This window comes from Syngnathoides biaculeatus, chromosome 6 (genome assembly GCF_019802595.1).
Source record: "Syngnathoides biaculeatus isolate LvHL_M chromosome 6, ASM1980259v1, whole genome shotgun sequence".
NCBI classification, from domain to species: Eukaryota; Metazoa; Chordata; class Actinopteri; order Syngnathiformes; family Syngnathidae; genus Syngnathoides; species Syngnathoides biaculeatus.
This window is the reverse complement of record NC_084645.1, coordinates 31,365,507-31,385,980: the sequence shown is the minus strand read 5'-3', so window position 1 is coordinate 31,385,980 and position 20,474 is coordinate 31,365,507. Positions and strand designations below refer to the sequence as shown.

At 40.8% G+C, this 20,474-nt stretch overlaps 2 protein-coding genes across 7 annotated transcripts in view; one reads left to right on the top strand and one right to left on the bottom strand.

Annotated features, from left to right (window-relative positions):
• The window catches only part of ddx11 (DEAD/H (Asp-Glu-Ala-Asp/His) box helicase 11), a 49,289-nt gene that overhangs the window by 12,791 nt on the left and 16,024 nt on the right, over positions 1 to 20,474 (top strand). For 5 of the 6 annotated variants that reach the window (XR_009795301.1, XR_009795300.1, XM_061822009.1 and 2 more), the window contains 6 exons: positions 16,502 to 16,640; positions 16,714 to 16,929; positions 17,004 to 17,090; positions 18,781 to 18,917; positions 18,996 to 19,050; positions 19,962 to 20,069. Coding sequence is in view for 4 of the 6 variants with exons in the window: in XM_061822009.1 (XP_061677993.1) it covers positions 16,512 to 16,640; positions 16,714 to 16,929; positions 17,004 to 17,090; positions 18,781 to 18,917; positions 18,996 to 19,050; positions 19,962 to 20,069 (732 nt within the window). In the remaining 2 variants the exon portion in view is untranslated. Of the gene's footprint in view, positions 1 to 15,701; positions 15,870 to 16,501; positions 16,641 to 16,713; positions 16,930 to 17,003; positions 17,091 to 18,780; positions 18,918 to 18,995; positions 19,051 to 19,961; positions 20,070 to 20,474 lie in introns of those variants that run through there. The other variant, XM_061822010.1, reaches the window with a different exon arrangement.
• Positions 72 to 15,439, bottom strand: fkbp4 (FKBP prolyl isomerase 4). The gene is made up of 10 exons (XM_061822016.1): positions 15,077 to 15,439; positions 10,515 to 10,659; positions 10,284 to 10,426; positions 8,219 to 8,339; positions 6,805 to 6,961; positions 5,882 to 6,056; positions 5,606 to 5,791; positions 4,825 to 4,968; positions 3,606 to 3,701; positions 72 to 1,809 (listed from the first exon to the last, which is right to left on the bottom strand). The coding sequence occupies exons 1-10, from the start codon at positions 15,167 to 15,169 to the stop codon at positions 1,702 to 1,704; spliced, it is 1,368 nt and encodes a 455-aa protein (XP_061678000.1). The 5' UTR covers positions 15,170 to 15,439; the 3' UTR covers positions 72 to 1,701.

Sequence of the window (20,474 nt, the reverse complement as noted above, 5' to 3'; positions counted from 1 at the left end):
ATCTAGACAGAAAAGGGCTAAAATGCAAGTGTGCAATACACTGGTCGAAAATACCACAGAAAAACACAATGCAGGTTTAAACAAATCTTTATTGTATCCTTCCGCCAGGCGACACCATAACATGCCACAATCTTCCAAACAAAGTAGTAGACCCAAAGTGGCTTTTCCACTGCAGAGAGGCTGAAACTGCAAAACTTCGTACACAAAGCAGAGAATTAAGACGGTCGAACGAGCTCATGGGTCCTGTGTAGCTGCTTTGATGCTCGTTCAGATGCCCAGATATTCCAGTTGATTACTTTCTGTCGTATTGACAATTCAGAAATCACAACACCACCACTTTTTCTTTTTTTGGGGGGGGGGGGGGATTTGAGGGGGAGAGGGAAAAAAAAAAAAAAAGTAATCCAAAGTACATAGTCAATAGTCCCGAAAGCACTAGTGGGTAAATCCAAACCTAAAACGGCTTTGCCAGAGAGTTCAAGAAGAAAACTCAAGTCCAACTGTTTACCACAAAATTCACATAATCACCTGCTACATACATAGATATTTTGGAACATTCCAGCATTTCATATCCGAGTATACAGCCATTGTGGGTTCCAGAATTGATCAGTAGGCCCAGAAAGCGGAGGCTAAAATGAATGAATGGATGGATGAAGGGTAGAGATCAAACATAGTGCAAGGTGAATAGCCCTTTACAATGAAGGCTTTTCAATTCTCTACACATGATACACACTAATGTAAAATAAAGTGATACCTCTACTTACAAAATTCATCCATTCCCAAAGCCGTTTGGTAAAGTAATTCTTCCTCAAGTAGAACCGTATTTTACATGTAAACAGCCTAATCTGTTCCAAGCCCCCTGCCAAAAGAAGCATTCCAAGTACATAATGTAAAGAATAATAATTATGTTCATTTATCTTTGGCGTTGGGTGACTATGCGAAGAGAAAGGTGAGTGACAACCAAAAGGGATTGTGGGGGACAGAGGAGGAGCCAAACGTTTGACAGCCGAGAGAAAACATACGTAAGCAAACACACACCTTAATTCCACCAAGGTTTCTTGGGGCCCGTGGTGTAGAAAGATGAATACACTTGCAACAACAATAAAAAAAACACAAGAAAGTTGTACTTTTCTAATGTTTGCTCGGATGTGACAGCACCAGCATGATTCGGTGACAGTCGAGTGTCCAAGGGGGACGTAAAGCATCATGGGTAAAGACTAACGTCCCTCCTAGCTAATAGGATGGGAGGAAGATGCTACGGCGACAGCCAATGGGAGAGGCTCTATTGCGCCGCTTTCAAACAGACGTTCAGTGGAATTTGGGGGCTGCGAATCCAGCGTGTATGTTTGGCCTTTTGTGTCCTGAATTTGCCTTCGTTAACTAGTGAGTATTTTTCAGAGGAGTTTCATAACCTGAATTTTTCGCTACTAGAGATGTTCATAAGTAGAGGTACCATTGTAGCTGTGAAACACACTTATAAAGCTGCAGGTTGAAAGGTGTTCAGGGGTGGGGAGGACACAAATATTAACCACGTCACACTTGCTCAGTTCGCCACAACTAACGACAACAAGAGGCCCGGACGATAAAAGCTGGTTAAGTCAGTGCTCTCCTTAACGCACTCTCATCTCTCACGCACACACACATTTACACTTAAAACACAAATGGCTAAAGTAACAAAGGTCAGAAGAACACAACTGTCAGAATTTACGCTGTTTGGGGTTTCACGTCACCCTCTGCTTCCTTGTTGCCAGCCTCTATTTCCATATCATCACCATCGCCGTGTTCCTTGCTCTTCACCTTCTCAAAGGCTTTCTGCAGAAGAAAACAGTCAGGCAGCCAAATTTTAACATTGCATGATTTTTAGTATGTTATTAATTGAAAAAAAAGGCAGCCAGAATGGACCCATTCATTTCTTCACAAAACATGATTTTGACGTATATGGCTTTTTGTCACTCCCGCCATGAAAATCCTCGAGGGATTTGTTTTCAAGAACCAGCAGGAAGTGATGTTAGGAGCAGACGCCCACTCGAGCGGTCTTGTATGTTTCTACTAGTTTTACCTGCTGGAAGGTAGCTCTTTGTTCCTTCGTGGTCGCCAAAATGTGGGCTCGTTGTATTGCTGGATATTGTTCGAACACTCGGGAGGATGGATTAATTCTTCATACATTTAAAAAAGATCTGGTTCGTCGTGAAAAATAGATTGCATGGGTGCAAAGGACAAGAGCTTCATTCCAAATGACAGGTAGGTGTGTATACAGCTATTAAAAAAAAACAAAAAATAATAATTTAAAAAAAAAAAAAGAAAAAAAAAAACAGTTTTAGGGCGTGGGGGGGACGGACGACTTCATCCTCTCAGAATGTAACAAAATATCCACGCACGTAAACCATTGGTGCTAAAGGTGTCGATGTACCCGTCAGCGCCTTGCACGGCTTCGGACGAGGGGCTTGGCTTCGGCTGGGCTGGCTCATACATACTGTCTGGGAGTCTGTTAGTTAGAAGTGATCTGCATATCATCTAAAATATGGCACGAAACGATAGGGTAATATTGCCCGGGTCATGTCACTCGATTGTGAAATGTTCTATACTTTGAAAAAAGCTTCCGTGTCCCATAGTAGGTGGCACAGCTTGTTTTCAGAGGCAAATGTCGTGGTGTGACGTAATGAACAGAGGATCCAAGCAATATGGCTACCACTTGGATGTTGAATGAGACTTCCGCATCTTGACAGATGACGTGCTCTCCGCTCATAGTTATTTTTTCATATGGACATTGAAGTGAATAATATGTCATTTTCATGACAATATCTATTTTAAAATGTTCATAGGTATGACACTTGACCTTTAAAGATGGTTTGTCAAGTCAAATTTGTTGGTGGGTTTATTCTGCTATTTATGCCAATGGCTAACCATTTACAAGGGAGCTAAGAGTGATGATGTCATGATCATGTGCAAGGTTGGTGTCGGCTTGGTAGCGTCTGTGATCTTGAGATGTTGCGAGCTATAAACAAGTTGGACATGTACTTTGATTGAAAACTAACATGGAAACACGACAATCAGCTGAGCTGGCTTATCTAGTGTCATTAAGTCTTCCCGGTAAGCCCAATAGAACAGTGGTCCCCAACCTTTGCTGTCACTCCAGAAAACCCAGGTTCACAGATATGTCGGCAATGAGAGAAATCTTTGCAGCGGCTCTCGTAATTTAAACACTCTGGTGAGTGATTTCCCTCTGGATAACCATCTTATTTCCACATCTGCGTCCATCTCTTCACAAAACTCCTAAAAAGACGTGAGTTAAAGGAGTGTTTTGATATGGTTAATAACTTCCTTTTTCTTGGAAGTTGTAGGCCCTTCTTCGATCTCTTCATTCGGCCTTTTCCCCATCGAAAAGAAATTTTCCAAGGTTGTCTTGTTCAAAAAAAATATTTTTCAGACTGTGATAATGAATACAACGGAACTAATTAATTATTACTTTTGCGGCCAGGTACCAATTGATCGCGGCCCGGTGGTTGGGGACCACTGCAATAGAAGACGTGAGGTCATATGACTGTTTGTCTGGTGAACTAGACTTCGAAGTCACGAGTGCTTAAAAAGGATTGGCGCAAACTGTTTACCTTTGAGTCCCTCTCTGCAAACTTCTGGAACATGTTGGCATATGTACGCTTGTCCTTCTCGTGCTGCTCCCTGATTTGCTTCTGACAAAGAACAATCTGTAGGAGATGTACGAGCAACCAATTAAAAAAAACAATATTGTCTCACCTGGATGCCTTATACACAGCATCCCCCAAAAGGATAAGTACAAGTGTCACAACATTGATTCCTGTCTGATGAGAAGCACAAAATACGTGACAACTGCTTTCTTCACAATGGACCAAAAATTGAAATCCCCATCACGCACTGAATTAGAATTCTATTTTCAAATAGAAACTGTACCACCTCTAATAGTACCTCCAAATACAGTTAATTACCTGGTAAATCTTGCCCTCCCAGATTCTGTTCAGTTTTTACAGAAAAACATGGTAAGGGTGGTAGGAGGGAGATGGAAGAATTGAGGAAACGTGAAGGCTTTATGTTGTGTGGTTTTCCAGACAATGGAGATATTAATTAGATCATGTGTTACACTATTTCAAGAATACAAAAACATTTATATTGAATCTCCAGAAAGTCCTCCATTTATGATGCACCTCTGTTCCTATGGTGGCAACACAACCAAAATAAGTATGCAACTGAAATGTGCTGTATCCTAAAGTGATAATTGCAGTAAGCTGTGATACTTCTAGGCTATAAATAAACAAATCTAATGGAAAACCAGTTAGCTGCTACCTGGCCATTCATTCTTGTGCAGCCTAACCAATATTTTGACACTGCTGTGCAAGTTAGTTTTTGGTGTCATTTGTAACCTCGTATGTCAAAACCATCGGAAACAAACGACTCCATGTATATTTATCATTTTTATCTTAAGATGTAGGTTTAGAACCTTACTATACATATTAATAGCAGGTTGTTAGATTATTGTAATGAGTTGTGCATTGCATTTTATTCTGCATGAGACTTGGGAAAATAATCTCATTCAATAGCTAGCATTAGCAGGACTTTATTACTGTAACCTCTATTTACAACAGAATTCCGATTGTACAATGGTAACCTAACCTAAATTTATGCAATCTGAACACGCTGTAGTCTATCACTAATGCAGCAATTACAATAAAAAATTGTGCATTTATTTAAAAAAAAAAAAAAGTGACTCTCACTGGTCACACTATTCAGTCAAGTAAAAGCAAAAGCCAGAGATTGTGTAAACATTTCTAACATCTTCCCGGAGTGACATCATACCTGACTCTTGGCAGCCTTATTGGAGGGATAAAGTTGAACAACACGCTGAAAGTCATCCCTGGCCTTGTCAAACTCCTTCATGCCAGACAATGCCTCGCCCCTTCGGAACAGCGCCTTCTCGCTGGACTTGTCCAACTCCAAGGCCTGTCACCATAGCACCAGACAGGCTTTATTCAATCAAACCTGACAGAAGCTCCACAATAGATTAATAATACAGCATCAGCATTTCATAAACTTTACCCAGAAACATTTTATATTAGCGAGTAAACTGTCTATAAACACGTTAAAAGTAACAGAGCATATGCTGAAATGATGATTCATCTGAATTTAGCAATGAATTTACTCAGGGTCTGCATCCCATAGGTTATCTACCGTCTTCCATATATTGGAAAAGCATGTAATTGTTTTGCCATTCTATCTGCACACCATACAGAGTCCATCGAGCTTCACAACCCTCACATTCGTTCCTCAACGGGCGTTGCGTTGCCTTGCATGTCTGCAGCCACATGCAAAACACCGTCAGACCCACTGGGAGCAAATCAGAGTTCAGTGTCTTGCTTGAGGACACTTTGACAACTGGAACCAGGATTCGAACTGGTGACCCTTTGGTCACTGGACAACCTGCTCTACAAACTCAGCTGGAGCCACCCCAAAGATACGCATCTTTATCCGTAGTAAACAAACAAAAAAAATTCCTTTTCAGACTACTTCCCGGTTTGACACCTGACGATCTCTCACGGCACAAGGTTGAATCATTGGCTTAGTGTGTGCGATGTCTTGCCTTGTTACAATTTTCTAGTGCTTGGTTGGGCTCTTTGAGCTTCAGGTAGCACATGGCCAAGTTGAGATGAGCAGCCAGCCGGAGTGCTTTGGCCTTGTTCTCCTCCTCCTCCGACAACCCTGACTCGTTCTCGAGCCACGATACAATCCTCTTGTACTGCACAGACGCCTGGTTGAACTTACCCTCCTGAAAGCAAAGGCATCAGTGCAGTCAATTAAACAAAACCAACAGACAAATGTTTCTTGAGTGGCTGTAAACTCAGTCACTCGTGCGTACCTTAAAATACTGAGTGCCCTTCTCTTTCACGACCACGCTTTGTTCCAACTTCTCTGATGCATTCATCTCCCACGATTCTTTGGCCTTTTCGAAGGCTGTCAGCTTGATCTTGTACTGCAAGAGTGCCCCGCTGGGGATGTTGTATTTGGAGCTTCCAGTGTCCCCAAAACCATACCTGCAGGAAAAACAGTTATTTGTACTTATATCCCACCTGTTAGGAGCTTAATTTAAATGAGTATATATACACATATACAGTGTATGCATTTAATTGACATTGTCCCAGACTGTTGCACGACTTGTCACTTTAAACTGTACACATTCCTTGAAGCCGTTTGCACAGTCATTGCACTGGACTGTTCCTCTAAAGGCTAGAGGATTCTAGATCCTTTGGACAATTGTCAAGAAAATAAAGTGTGCCGCCATTGCCACTTTACGCACAAACTTTATTGCTCTGTGACTGTTACTGCAATGTCTTTATGTCTCAGAAGTATTTTCTGTCAATTGACTGTCTATTGTCAGAGTCAACAGGTACGTCAAACAAAGAGCGGCTCCAACTGCCGGAGACAAATTCCTTGTTTTTGACATGGCGTATTATCCGGACAACAGTACGCACCAGCATACCCCAAAGCAACTACAAACTGTTTAATTGATCAAATTCAATTCATAAATTTGCATCACGGTGGGTGAACGACACCACATTGGCTCGTAATGCTGGACTTTGGACTGCCTCAATCACAGGCTTTTGTATAATGTGCTGTATAACCCCACCCAAACTCCCAGTTCTTGAGATACTCTGACAAACTCATTAAAATACAACAAGACAGTTCGACCTAAATAGATGGGCAGATGCAAATTATTTGTAGAGAAGGAATTAAATTCAACATATTTCTGCTTTAGCTTTTCAATTAAGACTGCATTCGTACTTCGATTTGATGTAAAACAGAGACACCTCTCCCTGCTCCATGGCCATGATGGCTTTCTCCACACCGGCTGGCAAGCCGTGACTGTCTCCGTCTCCAACCTCGAACTTGAGTTCCCTCTCATCGAACACACGACCCTCGCAGGAGCCCTCCACGCTCACTTAAGAGGAGACAAACCAAAATGTCACGCTTACACAGTGTCATGTCACTACAACATACTGTTTTGGTTTTGTAATTCCATGCATTTTTTTTCTATTGGTTCTTTGCCTGAGCAAAAGTACAGCTGAAGCAAGATGTTTACATACACTTTGCAAAAACACTTTTTCGAGTTCAAAAATTTACAAACATTTCCTTAGTATCAAGTAGCTTTTCCTTTGAAGCGCATGACTTGGGTCAATCGTTTTGGGTAAGTTTCCACATGCTTCTGACAAGTATTCTGCTGCAATCCTGGCCCATACCTACTGACAGAACTGGTTTGTCGGTTGCCTAGCTCACAGACACCTTTCCCAGATCTGCCCACATATTTTCGATGAGATTAAGATCAGGGCTTTGTGACGGTCACTCCAAGACATTGACTTTATCCTCAAGCCACTTCTTAACCATTTTGGCAGTATATTTGGGGTCATTGTCCATTTGGAAGACCCATTTGCGTACAGGTTTTAGCTTCTTGGACAATTACTCAAGATGTTGCCCTAATATCTCCATGTAATCTTTTTTCTTTGTGAGGGCATCTATTTTTATGAAGAACTCCCATTCCTGCTCAAGCAAATCAGCCCCACAACATGACGCTGCCACCTCCCATGCTTCACAGTTTTCATACGGTGTTCTCAGGTCAACAAGCTTCCCAGTTTTTCCTCCAGATGTAACGATCATTATGGCCAAACAGCTCCACTTTAGTTTCATCAGACCAGACGACATGTTAAGATCTTTGTCTTGGTGTTTTTTTTTTTTTTTTGCAAACTGTAACCTACTCCCTTTAGGTGTGATGGCTTCATTCTTGGCGAGTGGCCTTTCAGCTCATGTCGGTGCAGGATTCGTTTTACTGTGGATAAGGACAATTTTTACCAGCTTCAAACAGCATCTTCACAAAGTCTTTAAGTTTTGTTTTGGGATTGATTTGCACATTTCAGACCAAAACAGCTTCATCTCTGGGAAACAGAACCCAATCTTCTTCCTGAGTGGTGTGATGGCTGGACATCCCCATGTTGTTTATACTTGTGTGTAACTGAACAGATGAACGTGGCACCTTCATGCATCGTTATATGTAAACGTCTGGCTTCAACTGTAACTAGTAGATAGTAAATAAATAAATAAAAATCTATTTTAGAAATTGATTATTTTATGAAATTACACTGTTACATTTGTAGATATTGCAAGGTGACAATTTTTTTTGTACAGGCAATATCAGAAATGTCACCTTCAACAGAGGCTCCTTCATTAGGCTTGGCATATCCTTGCCCTCTGGTGATAATGCGACGGATAATCCCGCCATCCTCATCTTCTGTTAAATCCTCACCCCGGAAATCAAAAAGTTCCACCTGGAGGTGAAGACAGGTGGGACAGGCATCGTAACAGATTAAGAGTGTGTGGCAATGGCTGTCATTTAAATCGAGTCACTTTATTGACCTAAATTTAAGCATTTTTCCTAAATTTCTTACAAAAGTTAGCATGGATTCACTTATTGGGTGTCCAAGGACTGCCGCACACAAGTGACTGAACTGTTGTACAGTTTTCATGTTTGTGGAACTTTTTTTTATAAAAGGCAGACCCTATGCAATTAAGTTTTGCAGTGACTATCCGTGAATGCAGGTGATTGGCAATGCAATGTCGCAGAAAAAATTAAATCAATAACTTTGTTTTATCACATGACCTTTTCAACAAAATTGACCTTTGAAGCAAGATCCACCTGGCTGACGCCAAAACGTTCCAGTACAGTAAAGACCATATACAGCTCTGTTAAAAAGTACAAGCCTCCTTCTCAAATTAATTTATGGGACAGTTTCTCCACTTTGTTAGAGAATAGAGCAAACAAATCTAAACAGACTAATATGACCCAATTGAACATAGAATGTAAAGAAAAAAATATTCAAAGCAACCTAGCCTTGCATCAAAAAGCAATTGCTCCCCAAAACTTTTTCTACGTTTTGCCTTTAGGTGTTCTAAAGCTGATTTGAGTAGTCTTCCTTTAAAAAAATAAAATAAAAAAAAATAAAATCCTATGACAAAGTAAAAACATTTTCAGGCAGTTGTAAAGAAGTATTGAAACATTTAAACGTGCATTAGTATTCACACCTTCGGCTGAATATTTTGTTGATGCACCTTTGGCTACAATCAGACCCTCAAGCTAGGCACACCTGTTTTAGGGCATTTTCATTTTTTTTTTTTTTTAAATTTAAATACAACCAAATAGAAACCATCATTAATTTTTGTTTTGTTTATTGATGATCCCTTTCTCAAATGCTTGACATTTTAATTGGAATGTATAAATAAAAATGTGTTTCCCCTGGCCCTTCAAGTTTCCTTTAAAGAACAGTGCCTATCTTACAAATTCTGCCTGGGTAATCAAAAATATGGACAGGACATTTGTGAAATAAAATACGGCAGTGAATTTCAAAATAAGAGCAAGTAAATGTGTACAAATTAAGTGCTTAGCTTCAGAATAATTACTTTCAAAAACTTGTAAAATATAGACAATATTTAATGTTTTGATCATTTGTGTAGAAGCAATATCATGCACAGTCTATCCAGACACTTTCTTCCCCGCTTTTCCTCATTAGGGTCACAGGCGTGCGAGAGCCTATCCCAGTTATCTTGGGGTGAGAAGCTGGGTACACCCTGACCCAATCGCAGGGCAGATAGAAAACCCATTCAAACTCACATTCACGTGTACTTAAGTCTTCAATCAACCTATTATGCATGTTTTTTGGGATATGGGCGGAAACTGGACACCAAACACCACACAGCAGGGACGGGATTTGAACCTGTCCTCAGAACTATGAGGCAGTTATGCTAATGAGTCATCCACCATGCCGCCTCCAGCCAGGTAAAAATTCATTTTACATAGGTAGAAGGGTTTTCCATAATTTTGCTGTAAACTTTAAAGATACGTATTATACATAGGTGCACTTTATACATGAGAAATTACAGTAATACTGTACTGTCTAAGAAGCTGTATAGTGAGGAGTTAGATGAAGTTAGAAGATATACACAGTGATATACCTCAAGGAGTTGTAAACTGTAAATCTTTTTGCGATTGTTCAGTTCAGTCAGGTGCGGTCACGTAGCTCAGTGTATGGGGTCCTAAAAATTTTCTTGTGGAATTATCTAGTTGTGTGATGAATTCAAGAAAAATGGGACACAAGTTGCCACTTTTGATTCACTTAACTAGTTTAGTGACTGAAGAGGAAGAACATGTCAACTATGGGTAACAGAGCCACATCTACGCAGATCTAATGAGGAAATGGAGTGTAGCACAGGCTTACCTCAAAAACAAGTGTGGCGTTGGGAGGGATCTTGGGTGGGCTACCCGCAGACCCATACGCATACTCTGGCTTACAGATGAACTGGCAGAGCTCACCCTCTTTCATAGTGGCCACGCCGATGTCCCACGCTTTTATGACTTGGCCTGCGCACCACCCGCACAAACGCAGAGAAGAGTGATGGAAACATCATCATTGCATAATGGAAGGACATCTTAAGAATAGGAAACCAACCTTTGCCCAGCTCAAAGGAGAACTTCTCTCCGCCCTCTCGACTGGAATCAAATGGAGTGCCATCCAGAAGGGTCCCCACGTAGTGAACAAAAACTTTGTCCCCAGTCATTGGAAACTCTGCACCAGTGCCTTCCCTTTTCACCAGCTGGAAAGAAGGCAGTGTAGACATGGAGTGGTACTTTAAGAATTTCATTTTTATCCCCATGACCAAGCTCATAACAGCACTTCCCTAATGAAATACCATTATTTTGTTCAAGCCCCACACCCGCCACCCCCCACCCCAAAAAAAAGCCAATTGTTTTTAATAAGGTATCATCATGTAAAAACTTACAATAAGTCAATTTAAAAATGATGACATTATCACTGAATGTAATAGACTGTTTTCGACCACGTGACTACATCCGGGGCACCTGGCCGTGTTGGATGGGTTCACTCTACTGATGCGCCGTTCATTCTAATGCTTTTGCATATCGACCAGAGTTACACAAATGTTCGTACGACTGTTAAAAGTGACGCAAGATGGTTAAAGACTTTGGAAAGTTATCGGTGCTCATTAGATGTTTCAAGAAACCATTACGGCAAGAAGTGCGCTTTGATTGAAAATATCGACCCATATGCATTGAAGGAACACAAATGGACCACACAACTGTGGGAGTCGGTAACCTATCCAGACGTGGTCCACTATCTCCTCTTCTCGACAAGTGCTTATACCGTGGACCAACAAAGGAATTACAAAAGGTCTGGAGGCCTACAACCAATTCATCAATGGCTGGGTTCGATGTGCGGCGGTATCCATTGTAAGCAACGTGTCTCCCCACACGGCTAAGGTTAGTTTACTGCACAATGCAATTTAAATATGTACTGCGTGAATATAGTCAACTTTGTTAAATTATGTTGATTGTACCAACAAAAGAGGTGTAGATTATTATTTTTGTTACCGAGAGGGAGAGAGCTAGAGGTTCGACCAGAACGAATCCCAACTGGAGCCCGCACCTTTTTCTCCATTTCTAAGGCTACATTTGAACTCAACTCACGAAACAGCTAGCGGTGTAGTAACTCGTTTTTGCAAACTTAATATAATGAAACAGAAAATACAGATTTTGGAGACATGCATTGCATTCACAGACACACACGAGTATTGTGCTTGGCTGCTAGATCAGCTCTGCTAATACGAGACAGCCACAGTTGTCGCCGTTTGGTTGCTAACTGCTCCGTTTTCTCGCACTGGTTTTTGATCACAGCTGGCAGTTGAAAGAAAGACGCTTTACAACGCCCGTTTCAGCAACTGATAACATAGCAGTGCGCTCCCATTGTTACGCCTTTCTGAAATGATTCCTGGTTAGTTACGTGTGTTTACGTGAATTCACCAAACCAAGATGGTGCCCGGAATCTAAATCGGAAGGTGTGAGACGTCAGTCAAAAGTCTATTCAATTGCCGAGTGCGGTTAAGATGTGTGGCCTAGTCGGTGACAAAAGGATTGGCAAATTAGTCTGCGTGCGACCATCTGGGTGTGAGCTGAGCAGAGACATTCCCCAAATTCTACTTTTTGGATCGTTTCCCAACTTAAGTGTTTCGTATCAAATTTAAATATCAAAGATAATCCAGTAAACATAAGATGCAGTGTTTAAATTACGGCTTTACTTGAGAAAAATAAACTGGTGTTTAAACCTGTGACTGTCCTTTGCCTACATGCGAGGCCATTAAAGTGGTTGGAGGATGAATTGAAATTTAATCCCGATTTTGACTTCTAACGATCATAAAAACATTTTAATCAAAGAAATACGATCAATGCAACAAACAACACATTGTGTGTATTATGCAAGTTCCTCAATGAGCCTGTGTTGCCTGCAGCAAGTGTGTGACGTTATTCTGCCCTCTCGGAGTATGATTTAAGCTATTAAATGACATCTGAGTTGGAAGTTACTGTAAAACCGTTGTCATGTAATTTGAAAAACCCTTACATTGGGTCCCTCTTAAAAGAATGCAACATTGTATTAACAAAATTAGTAGTTCCGCTTAGATCAAGGCACCATTGTATATCCAAAATTAGTAGGAAGGGACCTATTATGTGTGAAATTCAATCGAGGAAATCTTTTATCTGCCCATTTTAGAAAAGCAATCTTCAGACCAGCCTTGCCATTGGTCCAGCAGTATGAGGGGTAGGATGAACGACCACTGCTAGAGACAGACTCGCTGCTAAAACCATGGCAAAAAAAAAGTGCTATGGTGTAAAAATTTTAAATGAGTCATTTTTGGAACATTTTTCTTTTTGCAAGACATTAAGACACCTCTGAACAGTTATAAATTGCGGGGAAAAAAAATGCAGTCGATGTGCATTTATAATTTTGCATTGCAGATATTTTTCAGAAAGCCTCTAGGACTCTTGGCACTTTCAGCAATTGGCGCAAACAGGCTATCAATTAACAACTAGGTAAGACATTTTAGTGGTCTGTAAAGATACCATTACATTATAACATTTTCTGAAGCTGTTGGTTTCACGACACATTATGTCTTTTTGGCTTGGTTTTGACATTACATGTGTCAGCTGTCACTTCAAGTGTTTTTTTTTTTTTTTTTTTTTGCATTCTGGAACTTAATCCACCCAGTAACAGCTGGAAGTCTTTGACAGCAAGCAGTGATCTGAAAACCCGGGCAGCGAGGTTGAAGAAGAACTCTGACACGTCTCCAGACTGGTGGTGTTAGCCTGGGACAGTGGAATAGGGATTTGGTTCCTTTAATTGTGTTACATGGCAAAAGACTTTTAAAAGCATAGTCCATGATGCTGTTTTCAAGGAAGATGCAGCCAAGTCATTTTGCTGAGAAAGTCCAGTGTGGATGCACTTATGTCAATTAGTGTGGAAGTGTTTGGTGAAAGACAGGTGGGGCTTCCTGTTATCCTGGGTGAGTGTGGGGTGGGCAGAGTGGCATTGGGTCCCTGCGGCAACCACCGGGTGGCCAGTTGTCAATGTGCCTCAGAGGGGCCGGTAGACCACAGTAGGTCCTTCAGCAGGGGATGTGTTTGATCCATGGGGTTGTTCTCTGATGGACCCCCGGGGACAGTTCTGTCCTTGACAGATTGGATGGGGTCCTTACCCTCGGCATTGCTAACTGAGCAATTATAGGATGTTTCTGTCCGTCTTTTTGCATGCAAAATTGTGTGGATTCATTTGCATGTCTGTAGGCGCACACCAGAGATTCTTTCACTGGGTGTGGCACTACTCACTTATTTCAACAAATAATATATATGCAAACTGCTTATGTACCCCCCTACACTTATACTATTGTTCTATAGACTTTGTCAATTCATTAAGTCACACCACATTTCAGTTGTATAGCCCAGTTCACGATGCTTGTCTTGCAGCCTTCTTCTCCTGTCCTTGTCCTATCCTATCATATTTTGTCCTGTCCTTCATTCACAGGCTCATTCAGTTGACAGTATCGTATTTTCCGCACTATAAGGCGCACCCTTAGTGAATGGCCTCTATTCAAACGTTTTTCATATGTAAGGCACACCGCATTGTAAGGCTAATAGAATAGACGCTACAGTAGAGGCTGGGGTTACGTTATCCATCCATTAGATGGAGCTGCACTAGAGGCTCAATATTGATCCATATATAAGGCGCACCGGATTAGAAAGCGCACCATCATCTTTTGAGGAAATTAAATTCTTTTAGGTGTGCCTTATAGAGTGGAAAATACGGTACTTTGTCTCTCTCCTCTTTAGAAATTCTGTTCTGTTTGACTTAACTCCGATCACCAATCAATTCCAATTAAAATACCAAGAAATCACATGGGCATGGTCAAAAACTCCACTGTGACACAGTAAAACTATTCTGGGATAAAGTGGATGCAGATTCTCCATCCTGCCGAACAGGACACAAAAAAGGAAAGGAAAAAAAAAAAAGAGATGGCGCTGACAGTACGTTGGTCACCAGTCAATCACATGGCATGCACAGCATCGACAACCATTACTTGGTGGAAAAATTTATTGTCAATGAATTTCAGGACTGTGAAGAAGAGGTGCTAACCACTGGACTAGTGATTCCCAACAAGTGTGCAATTGTACAACTGCCCCAAAAATGATTTATATCCTATGAATGCATCTCTGTTCACCTACCTACTATAGTGACAAGACAGATACATTAAATGCCCTTCCACTGAATTGCAGAAGGCACAATTCAATGCTAAAGCCACTTTTGGTGATATGATAGTCCCCCCCACCCCAACTATCTTGCCTCAGTGAATTAATAAGTAATGTAAATAATAGTTTTCCATTTTATTGAATGTGCAAGATGGATAGCCATAGCCTTCTTGGCCCGTGCTCAACCGCACCAACAGGTTACTTATTAATAACACATCTAAAAATCGTTAACAGTTGCCGCCGTTTATAGAAAAAAGTAAGTTAGTGAACTTGTTGGACGTCTCCACAAATAACGACAATGAACGATTCGTCACGCGCCCGAGGGAAGCTAGCAGACGGCAGCTAACGCTAGCAGCCCCGACGCTTTAATGTTTAATAAATAACCAAAAGAAAAAGACGATTCTCAACAGGACTATTTACCTTCAAAACACCTCCATCTTTCTTGGGCGTGATGTCCTCCCCTTCCATGGGGATGGTGTGGTGCCCTTCGTTCGTTTGCTCCTCGGCGGTCATTGTAAAAAAAAAAAAAAACAAAAAAAAAACGAGGGGAGAGATAGAGGGTGAACCTAAGCCTGACTTGAACTAGCACTCAAAACACAACACCCGCCTACTGCGCTTAATCCAGCTAATAATGCTACTAGCGTTTGTTTTACCAACGCGCTAATACAAACGTCACGTAAACGAGTCGTCAAGCAAAGCGTGCAAAGTCCACGCGTGAATGAGTGCCAGTCAAGCCGCTGAAGCGGAGAACTTTCCAGACATTCTGGAAGGAACCGAGAACCGAGCGCTGCAGAGCGTTAAATAATTACACCAAGGTGCCCAGGAAAGGCGGTCCGAAACAATGAAAAAAAATCGTGCTAAAAATACGTCAAGTATCCGCATACTACGTCCCAATAATAAACACATTAAGAATATAATTTATAGAAATTGTATATCATTTCCACACTTGAGTGGTAAGCGACATTTAGTGAATGTCACCGCTCACGATTCTACCCTTTTCAGTAAAACGCGCACACCTTAGTTGAGCTCTTTTCTCATTGGTCTGTTTCTGTGCCCTTTGCTCCCTCTTGGCGCGGGAGTTGAAACTAGTCAAAACAGTCCAACGCTTATCATCTTTTCGTAATTGTGTCGTTTAAAGATTGTCTTTAGTCGTGAATGACCAACTGGTCGACCCAAAGCACGACTAGGTTTCTTGACGATCTTAAAAGTGACTGTAAGTAATGCTAAATTACGTCGTTTGTAACGTCTCATTTGTGTTACCCAACGTTGTGATTGATACATGTAGAATGTACCATATTTTGGAACCTTAACCCTGAGTTTAACTAGTTAATCCGGGGATCTTTTTTTTGTTTAATCCTAAAAACCTAGTTTGTGTGTTCTGGAAGTATTGAAGTACTCTAGTACATTTTGAGCATTTACAAGATTAAGGTGTTCAATAGATGTAATTTTAATGGGTAATGTTCATTTACAATTAAAACAGTTCTCCCAATTCATTAATTAAACAAACGACTGATTAATCGATGACTAAAAATAATACGATATGTAGCGTGCTGGTGCTGAACATTTACAAAATGTATGGTTCTCTTCGTAAATAAGTAATACGAATTCGCACTGTCAGGTGTGTGAAAAATGGGGGTCCTGTAGATCATAAAGTCGATGTGATGTTTTAACTATTCTTTTTTATATTTCATTATTTTTTTAGATGCCAGTAAACAGCATCTGATAAATAAGTGATACACATGTAAAATCTAAAGTTTTGACGTTTTGGGTATAGTTAACAAAATAAAGCGAATTTTCTAGAACACATCCCCTTTAATTGAATGGCGTCTCGATTTTGTTCTTCAGGTTCTTCATCATGGAAAATGGCAGATCCCAATTTCCATTTCCTTACCAGGCTTACACCATCCAAGAGGATTTTATGCGATCCTTGTACACTGCACTGGACCAAGGAAAAGTTGGCATCTTTGAGAGCCCGACTGGGACGGTATGCTGGTATATTTCGGAACATTACACGTAAGAAGATTCCAAATTTAAATGTAAACACACCTTTGATCCAGGGCAAATCTCTGAGTCTGATATGCGGAGCGCTGAGCTGGCTGACGGACTTTGAAAATAAAAGAAAAGAGGAGGCGGCCGTCCAGCTGCAGGAGGGCGAGATGTCACTTTCTTCATCCGATCCAGAGGACCGTGTCCAAAGTTCGGCCGCAGAGCCAGACTGGATCACCAGTTTTGTGCAAAAAAAAGCTGAACGGGATTTGATGTTCAAGTTGAAGGTGAGAGTATCAACCTACAGATGTCTTTCTAAACGCGATCATCCACGTTAAGACTCGCCTCTGTTTTATTATAGGACGATGAAATAAAAAGAAAGAAGCGAGAGGAGCGCTTAGAACTGATCAGAAAGAATGTTCAACTTAAGTATGCAATGAAAAGAAAGGTAAGCACTAACATTTTCCTTAAAATATCTGGTTGTCTACAAGGACTTGATGTAGTGTACATTAGAGTGCATATTCAAATAAACACACCGCTATTAAAACCAACATGAAAGCTGGAGAGCAAGCTTGGAAAAACAAGTGATTGTGAAGCTGTGAAAAGATTGAAAACTGTAAATCAGAGCCAAAGACTGATGAGACTGTGAATGAGTTCAACAAAAGTAACATCCAATCTGTGAAACTGAATGGAAGTAATGTCATGGCTTGGTCTTTGTGTTTTCTTCTGAGACTGGTGCATTTAAGGACCTCTAAAGCTGAGAGCGTTGGCACTTTTCCATAGTTCTGGACCTAATAAAAAAAAAAGTCTGAAGGAAAAAAAATCCCCCCAAAAATAGACTCAAAAAATGATTTACTTGTGTGGTGTAAATACCTTTTTCTGCATGAACCATTATTATGATTTATTATTACTTTAATTTTCATTTAAAACGGGATTTTAAGTTAACTTTGGTTATATTTTTTGATATTTACGTTTGTTTGATTTTAGGTAAATTATGCAAAAACAAAATAATTTGAGAAAGGGACCAACACTTTTTCACGATACTGTATTTCTCATGGCCAATTAGCAGATAAGGTTATTAAAAGTGCCTTACAGTTACATAAAATCTCAAGAGGGCAAATAAAAACATTTCAGATATCATAACTGCTAATTTGAAACATAAATTAAAAGGAGTGCAGAAAAATACTTGTTTTTTTTTTTAAACAAAAATATACAAATCTAAAAAATGCAAACATAAAGAAATGTTTAAAGAAAAAAAACACAATTTATCCTACAAAATAAATGAACAGAAATAATAAATATTAGATAAAAAAATAGAAATAATGATGAGAAATTAAGGCGGCATGGTGGATCAGCTGGTAAAGCGTTGGCCTCACAGTTCTGAGGTCCTGAGTTCAATCCCAAACCTGCCTGTGTGGAGTTTCCATGTTCTCCCCGTGCCTGCGTGGGTTTTCTCCGGGCACTCCGGATTCCTCCCACATTCCAAAAACATGCATTAATTGGATACTCAAAATTGCCTCTTAAGTGTGATTGTGAGTGCGGCTGTTGTCTGTCTCCATGTGCCCTGCGATTGGCTGGCAACCAGTTCAGAGTGTACCCCGCCTCCTGCCCGTTGACAGCTGGGATAGGCTCCATCACTCCCCGTGACCCTCGTGAGGATAAACGGCTAAGAAAATGGATGGATGGATTCATTTTAAGGCTTGTTCGTCTTCCACATTGCTTAGTTTATGTTGGGAAAAGAAAAATCTCTGCAGCGGTCAAAGAATTGCTTCAGATCCCTCCCACAGTGGGTTTTTTTTTTTTTTGGCCACCTTTTTCTTGCCTTAGGTGTTTACATATCATACACACACACGCACACGTATGTACATATGTATATATGTTAGGTTTTAAATCATATATATAACTAAAATAAGACATTTTTGTTTAGATCCAGTAGGTGTCAGTAATGTGGTGTCATTTGGTCAAGCTACAGTGAGCTACTAGATGCAGTGGAAATTCATACCACATAGGCCACAAAAACCCTTTGTCACCAGGAGATCCAGTTACCAGGAACTCAAAAGTTCCTGGGCTGGTTGGTGTTCATTTCAATGATGGTTTCCGATTCAAAGGTGTATTCTTTGCCTCTTGTGTGTCCACAGAGTTGTGAGGAGGACGAAGCATTCAAGTTGCTCCAGCTCAATAAAGAAGATCAAACAGAGGCAGCGGCAAATCAAGATGACGAAGATCTTATTATTGCAGAATATGAAAGCGACGACGAGTCCAAATCAAAGAGCAGGTGTGGGGGGCCATTCGATTTGTGACCTTTGTGATTTGATCACATAATAACAGCGGGATATTTCCTATATCTCCTCAGATTTTGTGGGGATGAAGAAGAGGATGACGAGCTAGTTGAAGAGCACGTAACGAAGGTTGTGATGCATGTTACATGATAGCACAAAGTGATGCAGGGTTCCTACGCGTCCTGGAAAACCTGGAAAATGATTGACCAATTTTCCAGTCATGGAAAATGACCCAAAAAGTAAAATGTTCTGGAAAAGCTTGCGTTGTGCTGGAAAATTATTTTTCGTCCTTATGCTTCTCTCTGCCTTTTGGGAGAACACAAACGGATTAAACATTTTACACGTGTATGTTTTCTGCTGCCTTTAATGGGCAACGTTGAGCCATCTCTGCTTCTAGCCGACACAGCGCCCCATGTGACGCTTCCAACCAATCAAATTGCATATTCACTTAGAGCAGTTCTGTTGCCCATTGTTTCCATGTGACTTTGTCGCTAGATTTACTGACTTTTCAGAACCAAGTAAGGGTTTATTGTCTCCAAATAAGTACTAAAGCTAGCAACTTTCAGTTCAGGTATTGCTGTATATCGAGTGTGAGGTTTTTCTCCCTCTCTTTGTCTTTGCCTCTGAGTGACAGAGGAGCAGCGGAGAACTGGAGTGGGCCTGTCGTCATGCACAAAATAATCTGTAAACTAAATACAGTAAGTAAACAGATTAACGAAAGGAAATTGTTTTGGTCATTTATTGAACATATGAAAATATTTTATGGAGAAACAGGGAGAAGAATAAACACTGAAGCACTCTGATTAAATGTACAAAATATAAGGTACAATTGTAAAAAGTAACACTTCTCCAAAGCTTGGGGAGCGGGGGGGGGGGGGGGGTTACAAGTGTATGTTGTGATATCTTGACTCGCACTGTAGCAGTTGAAAACGTCCTGGAAAATAATTTCAAGGAAAGAGTGGGAACCCTGTGATGCCTTGTCGTGTGAATACTATAAGAATTGTGTGCGTGCGTACGTGTGTGTCATTGTTTTTTCGCAGATTTACTACTGCAGTCGCACACACTCCCAGCTTGCTCAGTTCGTTCACGAGGTCCAGAAGAGCCCCTTCAGCAAGGACATCAGTCTGGTCACGCTGGGCTCCCGCCAGGTGAAACATGCGCACACACGCACAAAGGGCTATTAATACCAACCTCCCCACAAAACAAACCTATCTACCTGACAAACTTACCAGCCGACCAAGCAAACAACTCGGAGGGACCAGTTGTTGTTGTGAGGGCTCCGAAGCCACTATCCCCAGTAAAAACAATTTTAAGCATTGATTGCACAAGTGTACCACTGCCATATAAAAGTATCATTCATAATTATTCACACTATGTTGGTAATTAGTTGTGAAACAAAGCAATTTTCCTGTTTAAAATCATAGTCCCAAACTGAACACGGGTACAGTAAATCATGAATACTGCAATCATGACATTTTATTTTATCCATTCATCCATTTTCTGAGGCACTTATCCTCATGAGGGTTGTGGGAGTGCTGGAGTCTATCCCAGTT

Bases quoted from the DNA above. Each gene is read 5' to 3' on its own strand.
- fkbp4 (XM_061822016.1), bottom strand. From the start codon at position 15,169: ATGACCGCCGAGGAGCAAACGAACGAAGGGCACCACACCATCCCCATG. The intron at 10,427-10,514 runs GTTGGTTTCCTA...GGTGGTGCGCAG, and splicing joins CTCCTTTGAGCTGGGCAAAG to GCCAAGTCATAAAAGCGTGG. The intron at 1,810-3,605 runs GTAAACAGTTTG...TTTCTTCTGCAG, and splicing joins TTGCAGAGAGGGACTCAAAG to AAAGCCTTTGAGAAGGTGAA.